Source organism: Erpetoichthys calabaricus, chromosome 15 (genome assembly GCF_900747795.2).
Source record: "Erpetoichthys calabaricus chromosome 15, fErpCal1.3, whole genome shotgun sequence".
Taxonomy (NCBI): domain Eukaryota; kingdom Metazoa; phylum Chordata; class Cladistia; order Polypteriformes; family Polypteridae; genus Erpetoichthys; species Erpetoichthys calabaricus.
The window spans coordinates 21,539,281-21,559,984 of record NC_041408.2 but is presented as its reverse complement, the minus strand read 5'-3'; the positions used below and the strand labels follow the sequence as shown (position 1 = coordinate 21,559,984).

Here is a 20,704-nt window from a genome sequence, read left to right as displayed (position 1 = left end):
CTATGCGACTCTTCAGTTCCACCCGGGGGCGTAAACGTTAACATTATTCAAAGTTATTGTCTGTTATACCTGCATTTTTATCACTCTTTAATTCATTGTTTTTTATCAATATGCTGCTGCTGGAGTATGTGAATTTCCCTTTGGGATTAATAAAGTATCTATCTATCTATCTATCTATCTATCTATCTATCTATCTAATGAGCTGAGCAATGATATTTTCAAGAAAATGTGCTTGACTCTGTAGTACAGACCAACAGCAGGCCTTGAATCTGAAATGAACTGACAGCTATGCAGATCTATGAGACAGCAAGAAGTTCAGCCCTCAATCATGTCTCCAGTAATCAAATATCTCAGAATGTTTATTCAGTTCATTAGTAACAAACAGTTACAGTTTAGGGTTAATGACTGTGCATTTGCTGGATCTTGAGACTGCAGCGCTATCCACTCTGCTACTATGTCACCCTTGGTGAGTCCTTGTCTATTCTGAGGCAGACAGAGGACCTTCCTGCTACAGGGCCAGGCATAGGACTCGATGTGCAAGTCATTTTCATCCATCATGAGAGTTAGGAGTAAGACAAAAGCCATGTAATGAGTTTTATAATTTATCATTTTTTTAATAATTTGAAATGCTGTTTTATCATACGATAGTAGCTTTAAATAACAATTTAAAAAGTACAATCTCTTAATTAAAAAAGCAAATAAAATGAATTACCAGACAGGTTTTTCCCTTACTTGTTGTAATCCCTTAAGTCTTGATGAGAACGTTGACCCCTGTGTGCTCTGTGTTTAGGTACTGCAAAGCAGCACTGCAGCGGGCAGATGAGCTTCTCTTTACAGATCAGCTATTCTAAGCAGTCATGTATTTTAAAGGATGTTATTTGACAAGGACCTCTGCTTTCCCAACAGTGAATTGAATAAAACGCTAAAGTCACAGCCTCTTAAACAGAAAGGATTAGTGCCATTGCAGGAGATACCGCAGTTAAAAAAAATCCCTTTGTGCAGATGCATCATTTAATTTAGCAAATGTATTTGTTTTTGATATTCTGCAGTTTTGCAGCTTAATTATAAATTGCTTAACAGTCAAAATAACAATTCACATGCAGTTGGTAATCAATGAATAAAACTGAGCATTTCAGTGTTGGGCACACAAAGAAATATGTTACCATGATGCATCCCGCACTGACTATTTGATACCTGCTGGCATCTGCTATAGCATTTTTATTGACAGCCATAACTAAACAATTGCTGTGCATTGTATTTCAAATCGCAGATATTCAACAGCCAATGGGAGATTACATTTTGGAAACACATGTCAGCCTCTTTCAGAAATGAAATGATACTTTTATTGTAGTTCATTGTCAGTTGTAACCACCTGAAATCGTGTCCTTTAAATTGTATTGCAACTAGGCAGGTGACAGTGGATTACGTGTCTGTGCTGTAGTCAGACAGTGAATGACACGACCAGTGACTTCAGTGGCTTTGAATACGTGGGTCATAGTAGTTCGCCTCAGATTCGCCAGCATCTTCCATCAGACACTTTCCTCATTTTATTCTATGCAGCAGATTACAGATTAAGCTGTAAGGAGAGACATGATTTTCAGTTTCTGTTTCTTTATAAAGAAGATGGAAAGGTTACTCTATTTCTGACAGAGTCCCCATCACCCTTTACCACATTTCAGTTTAGACTTGACCATCAGTTTTGCTTTATGTATTCTGTATTTATATTTACAAACAAGATTTCCCTAATAACTGTACATGTTTTACTGTTTTTTTCCAGATTGTCTCTGCTGTGCAGTATTGCCATCAAAAGCGCATTGTCCATAGGGATCTAAAGGTAGGGCTATAATTAATGGACATGGCGAAACCTTTTTCTCTCTTTATTCGTCTTGTTATCTTTACAGAGCAACTTCATTTTCTTGTGATCTTAATACTATGACTTCTGCCCCATCATGTATTGTGTCACATATACAACCTTAGTTCAGGGTGAGACTTCGAGGCCCTGGATAGGTATCAAGTTTATACAGTATGTACACCATAGCACATATTTACTTTGGGCTACTGGCAAACCTCACATGGCATTCTTTGTGGCAGCGTGCTTCTCTCTTTAGCCGGGATGGTACACAAAGGATGAGTGGCATTAGCTGCGATGGCCAGTAGTTTATTAATTTACCTTCTCTCAACTACTGCCTCCAGGGAGTCTACATTAACTCACAGGACTGCCTTCCTTATCACTTTGACTTTGCTGGCCTCTCACTAAATGCGAAATAAGAACAAAATGAAGATGGAAACTGTGTCAATAAGGCTCCATCTGCTGAAACTGCACAGGGAGGGATACAGAAGCATTCTAGGTTCCAAAAGTACAAATTATGTCCCTGTGTGCGCAGCATAAATGTGCTTTAAGACAAGCTGATAATTATAAATGACTTCACTAGAATGACGTGAAACTGACACCCAGCCTGAATCCTCATACTTGTGTATGCCATATACAGTAATCCCTCCTCCATCGCGGGGGTTGCGTTCCAGAGCCACCCGCGAAATAAGAAAATCCGCGAAGTAGAAACCATATGTTTATATGGTTATTTTTATATTGTCATGCTTGGGTCACAGATTTGCGCAGAAACACAGGAGGTTGTAGAGAGACAGGAACGTTATTCAAACACTGCAAACAAACATTTGTCTCTTTTTCAAAAGTTTAAACTGTGCTCCATGACAAGACAGAGATGACAGTTCTGTCTCACAATTAAAAGAATGCAAACATATCTTCCTCTTCAAAGGAGTGCGTGTCAGGACCACAGGCTGTCAGAAACAGAGAGCAAAGCAAACAAATCAATAGGGCTGTTTGGCTTAAGTATGCGAAGCACCGCGGCACAAAGCTGTTGAAGTCGGCAGCTCACACCCCCTCCGTCAGGAGCAGGGAGAGAGAGAGAGAGAGAGAGATAGAGAGAGACAGATAAAAACAAAGAGTGAAAAATCAATAAGTGCCCTTTGAGCTTTTAAGTATGTGAAGCACTGTGCAGCATGTCGCTTCACTAAGCAGCTGCACACAGAAGGTAGCAACGTGAAGATAATCTTTCAGCATTTTTAGACAAGCGTCCGTATCGTCTAGGTGTGCGAACAGCCCCCCTGCTCACACCCCCTACGTCAGGATCACAGATAGTCAGCGCAAGAGACACAGAGAAAAGTAAGTTGGGTAGCTTCTCAGCCATCTGCCAATAGCGTCCCTTGTATGAAATCAACTGGGCAAACCAACTGAGGAAGCATGTACCAGAAATTAAAAGACCCATTGTCCTCAGAAATCCGCGAACCAGCAAAAAATCCGCGATATATATTTAAATATGCTTACATATAAAATCCGCGATAGAGTGAAGCCGCGAAGCGCGATATAGCGAGGGATCACTGTATACAAGTATTGAATTCACAGCTGCTTGCTGTGTATAATGGAATGATGATGTATTTTACACCAACAGAGTTTACTGTAACATGTTTGTATAAGAAAAAGATTTTTTATATTCAGTGATTGTCTCTTTTTAATTTATTTCTAATAGAATTAAAGGGTAAATGCCGATTAAGAAAATAACAAAAAACACAGTTGAATGTGCAAATTCTGCCCTGTATTTCTTCATCAAAGGTTTCCATCTTTTCTTCCTCTCCATTTAGAATGCTTACAGAGGCCAAATGCTAGTTATGCCAGCAGTACAGTTAGCAGCACCCTTACAAGTGTAAAATAACTTGTGACTCGTTGTTGGTGCAGTTGATTATGACAAAAGCAGCACTTGTACCTGTGGCCAGGTGTTGCATACGGTACTTCAGCAGCATCCTGTCTGCTCTTTGGTGCTGATGTTTTACACAGTAAGTCACACAGACACCATCTTTAATAAGTATAATAATAATTTTCCCTTCTGGCCCAGCTACTTAAACAAATTCTGCCTTTTTCTTGAATTTTTGACAATTTCAGACTCTTGAAATCAACTTCTGTTATCATCTCTGCATTTTACTATCATTTCTTACTTCACTTCCGATTCATTACAATGGTGTTCATCTTTTTATGCTGTATCTTCCTCCTCTAATAAAATCCCAACTCCATTCTCCTCCTCATCTCAAGACCAAAAAATTTGGTCTAACAGAACCCTCTCCAAATGACTATGAAAGCTCATCTTTTCTAAATAACATTTATTTATTTATTTTGTTTTTTCATTGTGTCTGTGATTTCCTAGAAAACAAATGCATTAAATGCATTGCTGTTATTTTTCTTTCAATTCAAAGTATTTTTTCTCAGGATCACAGTATGTACAGATTTTACAACATACTGTATAAGAATTAAAATACAGGCTCATAGGTCAGGTAAGGATGGGGACCATGCACTGGTACAGTGTGTTGCCCCACGCACCACACGATTCAACAGCTCAGAATCCCGGTTGGCATAGACAATCCCCCGCAGAAATGCAGTCCACTCTCACCCTCCAGAAATGACCGTCTATCTTCTTGCAGCCAGGTGTTATGTGGGTATCCCCTTGGCCTAGTCCAGCCACTCGGGTCCTCAACAATCAGGATCCTGCAAGCCGGATCAGCCTCAGGGAATCGTGCCACATGGCCATGGGCCATAACTGATGCTCCCTCGCAATTCAAAGTCACAAAGTCAAACCAGCGGTACCCAAGGATTCTCCAAAGAGACACAGTACTGAAGCAGTCCAGTCTTCATCTCAGGTCACTGGGTAGCATCCATGTCTCGCAACCATATAGCAAAACAGGGAGCACCAGGACTCTAAAGACTTGGACCTTCATCCATTTGCAGAAATATCGTGAGCGCCACACACACCCCTTTCCAGCGACCTCATAATCCTCCATGCTCTCCCAATCCATCTATTGACTTCATAGAGTCACCAGAGACATGAATGTCACTGCCAGGGTAAGTAAACCTCTCAATTAGGTTGACATTCCCTCCTCAGACAGACACACTGCTGATGGCTGTGCCCAAGATGTCATTAAAGGCCTGGATCTTGGTTTTTATCCAGGACACTCACAAGCCCAGACACTCAGACTCCTCACTCAGTCTCTCGAGAGCCCCAATCAGAACCTCCATTGATTCCATGAAGATCACAGCATTGTCAGCAAAGTCAAGATCCATAAATCTTTCTTCACCAGCAGATGCCCCACAGCCGCTGAACCCCACAACCTTGCCCAACACCCAGTCCATACAAGCATTGAACAGAGTAGGAGCAAATACACCCTGACGAACCCCGGAAAATAGAGGTCCTGCCTCCACTCTCCACAGCACTCACAGTACCAGTGCACAGGCCGACCAAGATATCCAGCAACCTTGAGGAGATCCCGCGAAGTCTCAGGGCAGCTCGATCAACTGAGTCAAATGCTTTACAATAACCGACAAAGGCTGCAAAGAAACTCTGCTGATATTTGTGTTTATGCTCAACGAGAAACCTTAGTGGCAGGATGTGGTTTATGGTCGATTTCTTAGGCGTAAAATCAGACTGCTCTGGTCACTGGTAAGTGAGCAAGTGATCTTGGATCCTATTGAGGATGACCCTAGGAAGGATGTTTACCTGGCACCAAGAGGAGTGTTACCTCCTGTAGTTGCCACAATCCAGGCAATCACCCTTCCATTTCCAGATAGGGATGACAAGCCTAGTTTTCCAGTCAGTTTGGATGACCATACCATCACCTGCCCTGATTGCGATTCTCCAAGGAACAGATTTGGATGTGCGTAATGGTTCAATTCCTCTGTAAGCAGCACTTGGTTCACTAGACCACAGATGGTGTGTCACTTGCTCACAGATTCCTCTAACAAACGCCTCCTTATTTGCCATCAACCACCCTTCTCAGTTGCTGGTACAGACCAGAGTTGCCATCAAGCCCTGTGTTGCAGCTCCTCTCCATGATATCCAGGGTGCCCAGCGAGATGAAATACCTCCTTCTGGGAACACCGGTAACATAGACAGGCTCATACACATACAGTGGGTACGGAAAGTATTCAGACCCCCTTCAATTTTTCACTCTTTGTCATATTGCAGCCATTTGCTAAAATCATTTAAATTAATTTTTTTCCCTCATTAATGTACACACAGCACCCCATATTGACAGACAAAAAAAAAGAATTTTTGAAATTGTTGTAGATTTATTAAAAAAGAAAAACTGAAATATCACATGGTCCTAAGTATTCAGACCCTTTGCTCAGTATTTAGTAGAAGCACCCTTTTGAGCTAATACAGCCGTGAGTCTTCTTGGGAAAGATGCAAGTTTTTCACACCTGGATTTGGGGATCCTCTGCCATTCCTCATTGTAGATCCTCTCCAGTTCTGTCAGGTTGGATGGTAAACGTTGGTGGACAGCCATTTTTAGGTCTCTCCAGAGATGCTCAATTGGGTTTAAGTCAGGGCTCTGGCTGGGCCATTCAAGAACAGTCACAGAGTTGTTGTGAAGCCACTCCTTCGTTATTTTAGCTGTGTGCTTAGGGTCATTGTCTTGTTGGAAGGTAAACCTTCGGCCCAGTCTGAGGTGCTTAGCACTCTGGAGAAGGTTTTTGTCCAGGATATCCCTGTACTTGGCCGCATTCATCTTTCCCTCGATTGCAACCAGTCGTCCTGTCCCTGCAGCTGAAAAACACCCTCACAGCATGATGCTGCCACCGCCATGCTTCACTGTGGGGACTGTATTAGACAAGTGATGAGCAGTGCCTGGTTGTCTCCACACATACCGCTTAGAATTAAGGCCAACTCCCGCATGGAGTTTGCTAAAAGACACCTGATGGACTCTGAGATGGTGAGAAATAAGATTCTCTGGTCTGATGAGACCAAGATAGAACTTTTTGGCCTTAATTCTAAGCGGTATGTGTGGAGACAACCAGGCACTGCTCATCACTTGTTCAATACAGTCCCCACAGTGGAGCATGGCGGTGGCAGCATCATGCTATGGGGGTGTTTTTCAGCTGCAGGGACAGGATGACTGGTTGCAATCGAGGGAAAGATGAATGCGGCCAAGTACAGGGATATCCTGGACAAAAACCTTCTCCAGAGTGCTAAGCACCTCAGACTGGGACGAAGGTTTACCTTCCAACAAGACAATGACCCTAAGCACACAGCTAAAATAACGAAGGAGTGGCTTTACAACAACTCTGTGACTGTTCTTGAATGGCCCAGCCAGTGCCCTGACTTAAACCCAATTGAGCATCTCTGGAGAGACCTAAAAATGGCTGTCCACCAACGTTTACCATCCAACCTGACAGAACTGGAGAGGATCTGCAAGGAGGAATGGCAGAGGATCCCCAAATCCAGGTGTGAAAAACTTGTTGCATCTTTCCCAAGAAGACTCATGGCTGTATTAGCTCAAAAGGGTGCTTCTACTAAATACTGAGCAAAGGGTCTGAATACTTAGGACTATGTGATATTTCTGTTTTTCTTTTTTAATAAATCTGCAACAATTTCAAAAATTCTTTTTTTTGTCTGTCAATATGGGGTGCTGTGTGTACATTAATGAGGGAAAAAATTAATTTAAATGATTCTAGCAAATGGCTGCAATATGACAAAGAGTGAAAAATTGAAGGGGGTCTGAATACTTTCCGTACCCACTGTATGTATACATATTCATATCTATCTATATATATAATTCTCTAAGCCGCCGCCAGAGCGGCACGACACCCATGAAAGCACGCAGGAAGAAGCCATATATGGATTCTCTAAGCCGCCGCCAGAGCGGGCAAGACACCTATGAAAGCACGCAGGAAGGAGCCACGCCCAACAACTCTAAGACCATTGGATACGACGAAAAGTCACACAGCCACGCCCACCAACTCGGACGCGACGCCTCAGAAAACACGCCGTCATTTCTGTTTGCCTGTGCTACAGTCCACATGCAGCTCTGAGCCACGTTGACTTTTCGGTTACGACGCATGACCGCGTGCAACATCGCAAACTGTTTTACACGCTACATACAGCAATTCGCATCCGCGACAAACATGCGTCTTCTTAGATGGTCCTGCAGGAACATGGAAAACGTTTCCCCGCCCACCAACACTCTTTATTCCCCAGCCCGCGTTCACCCTCGCTCTCTAGGCATTCCCACTGCCTGCTCATGTGCCCGGACGCAACAACTCGCCAACCACCCCGTAAGTCATTTTCGTCTGTTCTAGGAGTCCACATGCACCTCTGAGCCACGTTGACTTTTCATTATTCTTTTCGGTTATGACGCATGCACCACCATCACAAACTGTTCTACACCCCATGGTCTTAGAGTTGGTGGGTGGGTCTCCATGAGTTGCTCTTGCAAGCGGGCACATGACCAGGCGGTGTGTATGCTTTGAGAACAAGGGTGGATGCGGCAGGACCATGTAAGAACAGGCATATTTGTCGCGGATGTGAATTGCTGAATGCAGCGTCTAAAACAGTATGCGAGGGGTATCCCATGGGATCCTTAAAATAAACCTTTAAAACTGAGGTTAAAACACAATGAAGGAAGCAGTCTTTAAAAACCAATAAGCCCTGTGCCTCTGTTTCATTAGCATCTCACCTGCTTCACCGATGCAGGCCCTGCAACAGTCGAGACGCTCTATCAGCAGCTGACCTTCTCTGTGCCTGACTCCACTATAGGCTGCAACAAAATTATGAAAGTACGAGCGCATTTGTTTAACACAAGCTGTGTGTGTGGTTGGGTTGGTGTTAGTTAGTTAATTAGTTACTCGAAGGATTTCAAGATTTAATATGCACAAGCGGTAACACTGCAAAAGCTGCCCAAACCAGAAAAGACGGCTGGCAAAAAGTGGCCGACAAATTAAACGCGTGTGCATTGTACTTACTGAAAGCAGCGTTACGGATTTTGCAAATGTTCATTTTTTCCGTCTGCTTAAAAAACATTTAAAAAGCGGCGTAGCGGGTTAGTATGCAGCGTGTAAAACAGTTTGTTTGTCGATTATAATTTGCCTTTTACTATTACACGAAGACAATTTCCTGTTAATACTTCATCACATTGATATAGCGGTGTTCTCAGTATTCAAAGCGCTATCCACACAGGGAGGAGCCGGGAAGCTAAACCACAGTCTTCCACAGTCTCCTTACTGCAAAGCAGCAGCACTACTACAGCGCCACAAGGCAGGCAAGCTATATTAAGCATCAACAACGAAGACTCGCTACACCTTAATCTACAAGTACTGATACTTATCCCTACTGACGAAGTAACTTTCACCAGCGTGGCCTTCTTTGTCACAGACGATCCCACTTTCAGTCACGGACAATTATATGTTGCTCTCTCCAGAGGTCTTTTTATCTTTTCATTCACTCACAGTCGTATCCTCAAACCCACCACATTTGGACAACTGTGTCATTCAGGAAGTGTTCACCCATCAATACATAATTATGCGGCGTATGCTACGCCGCGGGTTGGCTAGTATTAATAAAATTACTATTTAGTATTATTCAAAAATAAATATATTAATTTAATAATATTGATTGATTAGTATATTTAAATTTTTGTGACACTGTAAACTATGGCAGCATACATAAGGCCAGTTTACAAGTAAGGAGAGGAAAACATAAACTCCACATAAGAACATAAGAGATGTGTGAATGAGACACAGTATTTTTAACCCAGCAATCGCTCTTCATCTAAGGCCTGCAAAATATCATCAAGTCAGCATTTAAAGGCCTGCAACATACAATTACCTACTCTAATTGATCATTTATTTCATTTTTCTGTTTGCCCTTAAATAGTTTATATCTCTGATCCCTTGTAGAGGAAAACATTTTAAAGTCTAAGTTGACACCACCCTACTAAAGCCCATTTAAAATGTTAAAATTTCTTCCATCATGTCACCTCTTAGTCTCCCTTTAACATGAATGTAAGCCTTCAGTCTTAGGCCCAGTTTATACTACTATGTTTTCATTTAAAAACACAGACATTAATCTACGTATTTGCCTTTCATTCACACTACCCTGGTGTTTTGAACCTGTGAAAATAATGATTTTTGAAAACACTCTGTAGTGTCCACTCTTCTGAAAACACAGCCACAGCATTGTAATGTGGACGGGCGAAAGTGCAGTGTCTCAATTGTGCTGTGATTTGCTTGTGCTTGTTAGTTAGCCTTCCCCTTATTCAAACATACTCGTTACAATGTCTCATTTCTTAATAGGTCACTGTTCACGGTAGAAAGCCATATTCCAACATAGCAGGCACAGAAGAGTTGCTTTCTATGGCAATTGTTATGTTGCTTACCTGTATGCATGTAAATTGCATTTTACAGTTTGAATGCTGCATACATGTGCAAAAGAAAACTAATTTACCAGTCGCTACAGTTTTGCAATAAATCCCATGGATGGTGGTGTTACCACTCTTTCAATGAGTTTTCTGCCAATGAACGCATTCCCAGTGTAAGAGAACTCTATAGTATGTTATAGGCGTTTTTGGCTATTTTAGTGTGGATGGAGATACTTTCATAAACAATATAAAAACGCCAGTGTGGACAGAGATAATTTTAATTTTAAAACACTTTTTTAGAATGAAACTGTAGCAGGGTGGATGTACACTCATTGCTATTCTCCCCATAGCCCTGAGATCAACCTAGTAGCTCTTCTTCAGACCATGTCTAGTGCTATTCTGTCCTCATTATAATATAGATACCAGAACTACAAGGATGCTCCACATATGGCCTCACAAGTGTTTTGTTACATCTTATTCATCCATAAATATAAAGCACGTTTACATTATGGTTGGATGCAAGTCAAATACTACCACATCAGAAAAGTTATGCTTACATCATAACGTAACCCACACTTGTACTTGACATATGGACCTACACCCTGTAGAAGAGGCGCTATACAGGTGCCCGACCCGGCACAGAAGGCCACAGAGGCACGTATAAAGCAAGGACTTTTTATTTTCTTCTTCACCCATGGGTGCACGTCTTCCCCGTGACCCACAGGCAATACACAGTCCCAAAAGCACTCTTTCCACGCAACAACAATTCTTTCTCTTCTCCCACCTTGGCACCACCACTCCTCCCAGGCAACCTCATCCTCTTCCTCCCGATTCTGGCTCCTGAGTGGTGGATGCTGGCCCTTTTTATAGCCCACCCGGAAGTGTTCCAGGTGCTTGATCACCTGTGGCTAATTGCACTTCCAGGTGGGGCTGCAGAGATGTCCAGGTGGGTTCCTGGCTCCATGCAGCACCCCCTGGTGGCCACCCCAGCTCCCCACAGGGTTGTGGAGAACTCCATCTCCCAGGAAGCCCTGTGGGAAACTGAGGCACCATCCTCAGCCAGGGAGGGTGCCACCAAGCGTCCCAGGGGAGGTAGTGAGATGTCCATAGCTGCTCCCCTGGAACATATACAGAAGGCCTGTCCCGGCTGGGCATGGGACCCGGCCGCCTGTCACAACCCTTTTAGCCTTTCTAATCACTCCTGTATACAGCCTAGTTTTGAACAGTTTCTGTCCACTTTCTCATGCAGCATGATTTCAAGTTTTGTGACACCATTGTAGAATTTAATTCAGGTACAGAACAAAATAAACCTCTGGAGCCCTCACTCCTTTAAAATTGGTAAATGCAATGTTTGCCTAGGGCAGCATGGTGGCACAGTGGTAGCACTGCTGCCTCACAGTTAGGAGACCCAGGTTCGCTTCCCGGGTCCTCCCTGCATGGAGTTTGCATGTTCTCCCCGTGTCTACGTGGGTTTCCTCCCACAGTCCAAGGACATGCAGGTTAGGTGGATTGACGATCCTAAATTGTCCCTGGTGTGTGTGCTTGGTGTGTCCTGCGGTGGGCTGGCATCCTGCCTGGGGTTTGTTTCCTGCCTTGTGCCCAGTGTTGGCTGGGATTGGCTCCAGCAGACCCCCATGACCCTGTAATTAGGATATAGCGGGTTGGATAATGGATGGATGTTTGCCTAGTGTAGTTCAACTGGAGACATAGCCACTACTTCTTAATTGCATTATTTCAGTTTATTGTTATTAAGTGCACTTCTTTCCTGTCATTTCATATTTTCCCTTTATATCACATATTTAAATATTCTGACATCTAATGTTTCTATCCTGATACAACATTATAATGTGTGGTTCTGTCGGAAAAGTTTTGAAGGTTAGAAACATTATGTGATGTCATTTTTGTCCCCTTGACAGCAGGTCTGCTTGCTAAGAAGCTGAATAAGACATGGGAAAGGTGCAGGTTCAGATCTCTATTTACGTTGTGTGACTCTCAGCAGATCCCTTTGTTCACCAGACAGCATGAATAAATACATTTGTATTGCTTGCTGTATGCTCGTTTGACCCATTTAAAAGATAAATACTGTATGCCATAATAGGGAAATGGAGTATTAACAGCTGAAACAGAAATTTCCTCTGACATTTTTCGTCTTATTTTTTCAGGCTGAAAACCTGTTGTTGGATGCAGATATGAATATTAAAATAGCTGATTTTGGTTTTAGCAACGAATTTACAATTGGCAACAAGCTAGACACCTTTTGTGGGAGCCCTCCCTATGCTGCTCCAGAACTCTTCCAAGGTAAAAAATACGATGGACCAGAGGTGGATGTTTGGAGCTTGGGTGTTATATTGTACACCCTTGTAAGCGGATCGTTGCCATTTGATGGCCAAAATCTAAAGGTTAGTCACCTCTTGTTGTGAGTGCTGTGGTTGGATGGGGTGGACAGTTAGCTAAGAAAGTGTGAATGTAATGTGAGTGCACCTGGTATTGTGGAGCTTTTCTCTTAATACAGTACATCTTGTAGACTTTGCCGATACTGGCTGTGATATTACAAAGCTAAATCTGTTATAAGAAATACCATATATAAGTTCTCCCGCGAATAAGTCGGGACTTGATTTTATCATATAATTTCTGGTATTTTGTAATGTCGATCGTTTAAGTTGAATGCAGGAAACTGTCACCATTGGTCCAAGAAATGATGATATGCTAACGCCCACCTGAGAGAGTAACGCTGGAGCACACAGCCTTTTTTTTCTGTGTGGTTGCAGCAATGCGCTGTATCAGCGTGTGCTCTTAACCTCTCTCTGTCTCTCTATTGTGCCTACGTGATCACACGGTAATACCTGAACTATTCCGAAGCAATGTTTGCACTGTTTTGCATTTTTTGTATCTCACACTCTCATACACCTTTATCGTAAGAGCATCCCTTATCTACGATGGAGCCTTCGATCCAGAAGAAAATATGAAGCATGTTTTAAATTAAACGTTGCTGAAGTAGCGAAAGAAATTGGTACTGGGCTGCTGCAACAAAATTCGATGCGTCTGAGAAACTGATGCGAGATTGGAGGAGGCAAGAAGATGTTAAAAAAAAATTAAGTGTCACATTTTTGAACCAGCGTATAAGTCAGGGTCTGATTTTATGATCGATTTTTCAGGTTTTAAGACCCGACTTATACGTGAGTATATACGGTACTTCTTTATATCACCCTGTGCAGCGTGAGAATGTCTGCCACCAATAGCTAATCTGGCTTGAATTGTTCAGTACTGAGTCAATAGTCACCTGGAACTCGTGATGTTTCCTGTATCGGGTGGTCCCAGTATATTGCATACTTGATGCCTGCACTCCTGATAGAAGTCTGTGCTCCCAGCTCCATCAGTAGCTGAGGGAAGCCTATGGTCTGCTTTGTACTGGCCATCTAATCATATTCAGTACAAAGTTGTTGTTTTTTTGTCACACTTACTAAAACAAAGGTTACTATCACCGCAAACTCAGAAGTGCATCTATTAAGTGGCAATGCCGGGCTGCCTAGTACCCCACACATCACCCAGGCTGAAGACATCCTGAAATAGAATCCAAAAAGTTTTATTTTTGGTTTTAACCCACACACTTTTTTATTTAAACATGTGCCACAGTAATTAGTTCAAATACTAGCACACTTTTTACTGTTGGTAAAAGTTACATGAAAGTTGCATGTTAATTTCCTCCTTGGTTTGAATGGAAACTAACTCCTTTGTTTCAGAGTCCAAATAATTTATATAGTTAAAAAGGCTGCTTGTTTGTATCAAAAGTTTAAGATCTACACTTGTTTCTTCCTTCAAGCTATTTGCAATCTTTTGTACATTACCCCATAGTGTTTTATGATTCTTTCACTTATGTTTACATCCACAGGTCATGCACAAGGTTGTTTTGGCATTTCCTATCCCTGACTCCAAACAATTACTCTTAGGTTTAAGTTTATTCAGACAGAATTCCAGGCAGCAGATCCTTGAGAATCCTATTAGGTCTTGACATGAGAAATATTTGCGTTCATTTTCCTTGAGATTTTGATTTTTGGCTTTTGTTAACTTGATAATACCAAACTAGTAATTTTCAGATAAATTCTGGGGAAGTGTAAAATTGGTTAATGCCCAGGGTCATTATGCTCCATATCTATTCAGCGGTCTCAAGAGTGCAACTATTACCAAAAACATGTATATGGGCCACAACCAAATTATTAATAAGAATGCTTTTTGTATGGAATGATTACAATAAAAATTAATAAACAGAAAAAAAAGAATGATTTTTTTACATCACTTATGTTTTCATGCCTCCTTTTAAGACATTCTCTTTAAGATGTATACATTGAGGAAAAAAACTCAGTTTTTAGAGGTGCCATTTTCTATTGTCTTTGTGGTATTTCCTGTTTTCTTCATGTTTATGTCCATAGGTAAGGAATTTGTGGCTCTTGTTCAGAAAGCGGATGCCACTTGGTTGTTTCACAATAATTAAGATTAGGTATGATGTCTGATATCATGTTAGCCCTAAAATAGTGACTTAACATCAGGGACCTATTTTATTGACCTTAAGGTTAGTGTTTGGGTGAGGGGAAGGCCGTCTCAAGTGGCGTCCGCTTTCTGAACAAGACCCAAATTTGTTTTGGTAAAACCCAAATTAAATGGAAATACTCCTCATATTCATAATTCATATGTCATTGAGAAAAATAGTTGTTCAAGTATGGCTGTTGTATTGTCAGTTCCAGATTATACATGTTACAGTCATAAGAGTTTTACAGATGTCAGCACACTGGCAACATTCTGATTAATAAGATGATTAACTATGAACGGTCTAAAACAAGTGACGCTTAAACTTACTATTTGCAAACATACCTCTTGTAAAAAAAAAAAAAAAAGTTAAAACTGTACTTGGAGGGCTCCGTATTTTCACTTTTTAGGTTTAAGAATATATCACGGTTCATCAGGTGACTTCTCTCTAAGAAATGAAGATCCTACTCTTCTTTGTAGCATTTCTAACCTAACATTGACTTTCTTTCTGGTTCTGTGTGACTCTGATTGGCTCCAGCAGACCCCCATGACCCTGTAGTTAGGATATAGCAGGTTGGATAATGGATGGATGGATGTTACTCTGATTTGTTCCTGTCCACTCTGTGTCTTATTAAATTGCCTTTCTTTATTTGACTGTCTATATTTGTTCCTCTCTATCAACAGGCTATCGGTGTACTGCATGTGAATGTTTATATGCTCACTATTCTCACTAAATAAAAAAATGTGAGAAAACTAAAATAACTAAGAGAATTGTTTGTTGCAGGTTGTTTATGACACTTAGAATGTAAGTCAGTGGTCCCACATCAGCACACTAAAAACTGAATGCTGAAAAATCCACTCGGCACTTGCACATCTAAAGCATTCACTAATTTAAACACATATGATGTTAGTATAACAGTTATGTCCTGTAGGTGGTGCAATCTTCCATTTATCAGGTTTGACACCAAAACAACAGCATTGTACTTCTGCTTTTAATTAACATTTAGATCAACAGATGAGCTGCAGCTTCTGCCAGCAAGCACACAGTCAGGTGAGGAGGTGCAAAGTTGTTGTTGTTCACATTCAGCAGGGCTTGTTGCAGTATGTATAGAGAGCAAATCCATCTTACTAACCGAAGGTTGTAAACCGGATATGGACGCAGGGCGCTGGGCACATTGAGGCACACGCGCACTGCCGCCTGCCACAGAGCAAAAAAAAGAAACGAGAGGATTCGAAGGCGCAGGGCTCACCGGATGTCAGGGCAGGGCAGGCGCAGGGCTCACCGGATTTCACTCACAATGGCGGCACGCACAGACGCAGCGGCATTGTGCTCCCCGAATAGGTGCTCTTTTCTGCTATTATTTTTCTTAATATTGACTTTCATCGTTTTACACACGGAAGCGAACATCCACTACAGTCGTCAAGAGCTTCTACAGATCGGCTCTAATAGCAAAAATAATTATTATAACACAGAAGAAATACCACAGGAGATTCTCAGATCACCGGGACCTACAATGACTCCTATACTTGGAAGACGGCCACGTAGACGGCGCAGGGAGAGGAAGCAAAAAAGAGGCAAGCGAGCAGGATTACTAACTAGGCTAAAGGCTGCTCCGCATAAAACCCCTCTTCCTAGCGTTTTTCTTGCAAATACTAGATCACTCGCAAATAAAATGGACGAGCTCCGACTGGATATTTCCACACATAAAACTACAAGGGACTGCTGCCTTTTGATTTTTTCGGAGATGTGGCTGGATCCCACCATACCGGACACAGCAGTTGAGCTTGCAGGTTGCACACTCCATCGAACCGATCGAACCCCCGATTCCGGTAAGAAAACAGGTGGAGGGCTGTGCGTCTATACTAATAATGCTTGGTGCACTAATACAACTATAATCAACAAGTTCTGTTGTCCGGACGTGGAATATATGATGCTAAGATGCCGACCGTTTTACCTACCGAGAGAATATACCGTCATTATTGTTACGGCAGTATACATACCTCCTCAGGCTAATGTTAAGTCAGCGCTTGAAAAATTGTTTGACATTATCAGTAAACAACAGAACTCGCATCCTGATGCAGTTTTTATCATTGCTGGGGATTTCAATCAAGCGAATCTTAAGGATGTATTCCCCAGATTTTATCAGCATGTACATTGTAAAACCAGAGGGGAAAACACCTTAGACCACGTCTATACAAACATAAAAGGCGCCTATAAGGTCATTCCACGCCCCCACCTCGGCAAATCTGATCATCTCTCTTTGTCTCTTGTTCCAGCGCACAAAGCCCTTATCAGCAGTACTAATCCAATTAGCAAGACTGTTAAGGTTTGGCCTGAAACGGCCATTTGCCAACTCCAGGACCGCTTTGAACAAACAGACTGGAATATATTTTCTCATCAGACAGACTTAGAGACATATACTTCATCTGTGCTGTCATATATTAATTACTGTGTGGACAATGTCACTGTCAACAAAAGGATTAAGGTCTACCAAAATGAGAAACCATGGATGAATAGTGAAGTCAAACAGCTACTCAGGGAAAGGGACAAAGCCTTTAAATTAGGAAACACCTCAGCCTATAGAGCTGCCAAAGCCAACCTCAAAAAAGGCATCAAGTCTGCTAAACTAATGTACAAACAACGGATTGAGGAGGACTTTGACAGTAACTCAAACTCACAGCAGATGTGGCAAGGCATCCGATTAATCACGGATTACAAAAAGAAAAATGACGTACAAGACACACTGGCCAATAACAATGCCAACCTAGCAGAGGAACTTAACAGTTTCTTTGCACGGTTTGACAAGGACAATAACCAGCCTCCAGTCAGCTTCGAGCTAAACGGAGACTCACAGCCTTTGGTCGTACACATACATGATGTGCGGTGGGCACTCGAAAACATCAATACAAAAAAGGCAGCAGGTCCTGATAACGTGTGCTCCAGGCCTGCGCTGACCAATTAGCGGAGGTATTTACAAACATATTCAACCTCTCTCTCTCTCCTCAGGTGTAGTCCCCTTGTGCCTGAAATCCACAACCATTGTACCTGTTCCCAAAAAACCGAGGATAACCTGTCTTAATGACTATCGACCAGTTGCTCTCACCCCTGTCATCGCAAAGTGCTTTGAACGACTGGTAATCACCCACATCAAAGCCTCCATCCCAGCTGATCTAGACCAACACCAGTTTGCCTATCAATCAAACAGATCAGCTGAGGACGCCATCTGTGTGGCTCTACATGGTGCCCCCTCGCACCTGGAAAAGCCCAATGCCTATGTTAGGATGCTCTTCATTGACTACAGCTCTGCATTTAACACCATCATACCTAACCAGCTGATCCAAAAACTCCATGCACTAGGACTTGCTCCGTCCATATGCAACTGGTTACTGGATTTTCTCACCAACCGCCCCCAGTCTGTCAGAATAGGCAAACACACATCCTTCAACCTAGCCCTGAGCACTGGTGTGCCGCAAGGATGTGTACTAAGTCCCCTTCTCTATGCACTCTTCACCCATGACTGTCAACCCATACACCAATCAAACATTATTGTTAAATTTGCGGATGATACAACTGTCATCGGGCTTGTAACAGACAACAGTGAAGCTGCATATAGGGAAGAGGTTCAGAATCTGACAGAATGGTGCAACACCAACAACCTGGTCTTAAATACCAAAAAGACCAAAGAAGTTATTCTGGACTTTAGGACCACTAAAAAGACCAATCACAGTCCGATAACAATCAATGCAGATGCTGTGGAGAGAGTTTCCAGCTTTAAGTTTCTAGGAGTCACCATCTCAGAGGATCTTTCCTGGGCTGACAACAACTTGGCTATAATAGGCAAAGCACAACAACGCCTCTATTTTCTCAGGAAGCTAAGGAGAGCTGACCTCCCCCAGAAACTGCTGGTTAATTTCTATAGATGCACTATAGAGAGCATTTTAACTAACTGCATGATGGTCTGGTACAACAGCTGCACCGAGGCTGCTAAAGAAGCCCTGCAGCGGGTCGTAAAAACAGCAGAGGCCATTATAGGGACTGAACTGCCATCACTCGAACTCTGGTATAAGACTCGCTGTGTGAGAAGGGCCAAAAACATTCTCAAGGACAAAACTCACCCTGGAAATTTTGTTTGAGCTCCTGCCGTCAGGCTGACGCTTTAGGTCAATCCGTGTACGCACAAACAGGCTAAAATATAGCTTTTTCCCATTTGCCATAAACTTTCTCAACTCTGAATCTCCTCAGTCAAAGAACCATTTTTAAATTGAACATGTGCAATAAGCTATAATGGTAATGTGCAATATACTAATGTAATACAATATACTGTAGAATATGTAATGTACTATTCATTAACAGGTGCAATAACACTTTATGCTGCTGTACTTTGAGCAATATGACATATTTGGAATTATTTAACTTTTCTTTAAATGCACCTTGGGGATGTCACAAAAAGTAATTTCGTTGTGTTACACAATGACAATAAAGTGCTTGAACTTAATGTACGGAATCCCCACAGGTCCATGCTGTGACAACGCGCGCACCTGCAATGCACTTGTGAAAGGAGTCTCGGCTCAAACCAAAGAAAACACAGAACCGAGACTACGACCTGTGAACTACACCTGGGGTAAAGCGTGCACGCCAGGTTGTACAGCTGCCCGGACGCGACCGCCCACACCACCGCATATACCTTCCACGATATGTCTTCACGCAGCGGCTTCCCACTGAGGCACATATTGCGCTGTGGCGCTCGCCCCACAGTCAGACGCAGCAGCTTCCCAGAGTCGGTAGGTGGCCCCCAAACAACACAAGCTGTTCAAGCAGTCGGTGTCAGCGAAGGCAACAGACTCACGTCTCCACAAAACAAAACCACTTTAGTACAGGTATGCTTATTGGATTAAATGACATTTCCCCAGACGCACCCGCCCTCCATGATATGTCATCCATCCACATATCGGATGGAACAGAAACTGATTGCCGTTCTAGGATTTCCGATTCACTGGCGAATCGCGGGGTTACTTGTGTATTTCGATTCAGATGTATTTGTTAGTTAGAAATATATCACATTAAATCCTGCCATTTTATTAATGGTTTACTTTGTTGAACAACACGACTTTGATGGTGCTGTACTGTTAATGTTAAACCACTGACTTCCATTCTTTCAGTGTTCTGTGCAGAATAGAAAATATTGCAAAACACGTTTTTGGGATTGCAAGTGTGATTTCCTCTTTATCAAAGACATTTTTCAGAATAAGAAAAGAACAAATAAATTTTTGTGAATGATTAATTTCATCCCCTGATATTATTGGGAGTTCTGTACTGGAGACTTTGTTTTGAATCGGATATTTTTAGAAATATCTGTGATTTCATACACAAATCAGAAGCTCTTTATCAATTTATATATACAGTGGAACCTCGGTTTGCGAGTAACTTGGTTTACGAGTGTTTTGCAAGATGAGGTAAAATTTTTAATAAATTTTGACTTGATAAATGAGCGAGGTCTTGCAATACGAGTAGTATGTATACGCTTTGTCTGCTGAGTGTCATGTGATCACAACTGAGCTGATGGTTCTTCTCTCTCTCTCTCTCTCTCGCTGTGGGATTGTGGGTAATCGTCTCCTATTCTCCGTCTGAGTCGGCATGCCTCACTCATAAAGTCAACATCCGTACGCGCGTATACTGTTTACTACAGCATTGTGACTCTGTGTGTGTGCGCGCTGTGACGTGTCCCTGTCTTGCACCCCAAAACACGAAGCTGAGTCTCAGTACTTTAGCAACACCAGCTTTATTCAGCTTGAAACAGCAACAGCGCGGTTATTTATTGTAGCGGGATCTGACACTCTCCTATACACAGACACAGCAGTCAGGCAGGATTGTGGCCAAGTAATACTGTGCCCTGAGCATTTATAATGTTCCTTGTTCCTTGTATTACCCATCGACGGCAGGAGCTTATAGCATGTCCGCAATCTTTTCGGATTTGCTTTTACGGCG

At 42.3% G+C, this 20,704-nt stretch overlaps 1 protein-coding gene across 3 annotated transcripts in view; it reads left to right on the top strand.

Annotated features, from left to right (window-relative positions):
* mark1 (MAP/microtubule affinity-regulating kinase 1) overlaps positions 1-20,704 on the top strand; it is a 409,722-nt gene that overhangs the window by 342,989 nt on the left and 46,029 nt on the right. For all 3 annotated transcript variants that reach the window (XM_028820601.2, XM_028820599.2, XM_028820600.2), the window contains exons 7-8: positions 1,778-1,834; positions 12,360-12,596. In XM_028820601.2, the coding sequence (XP_028676434.1) occupies positions 1,778-1,834; positions 12,360-12,596 (294 nt within the window). The remainder of the gene's footprint in view (positions 1-1,777; positions 1,835-12,359; positions 12,597-20,704) is intronic.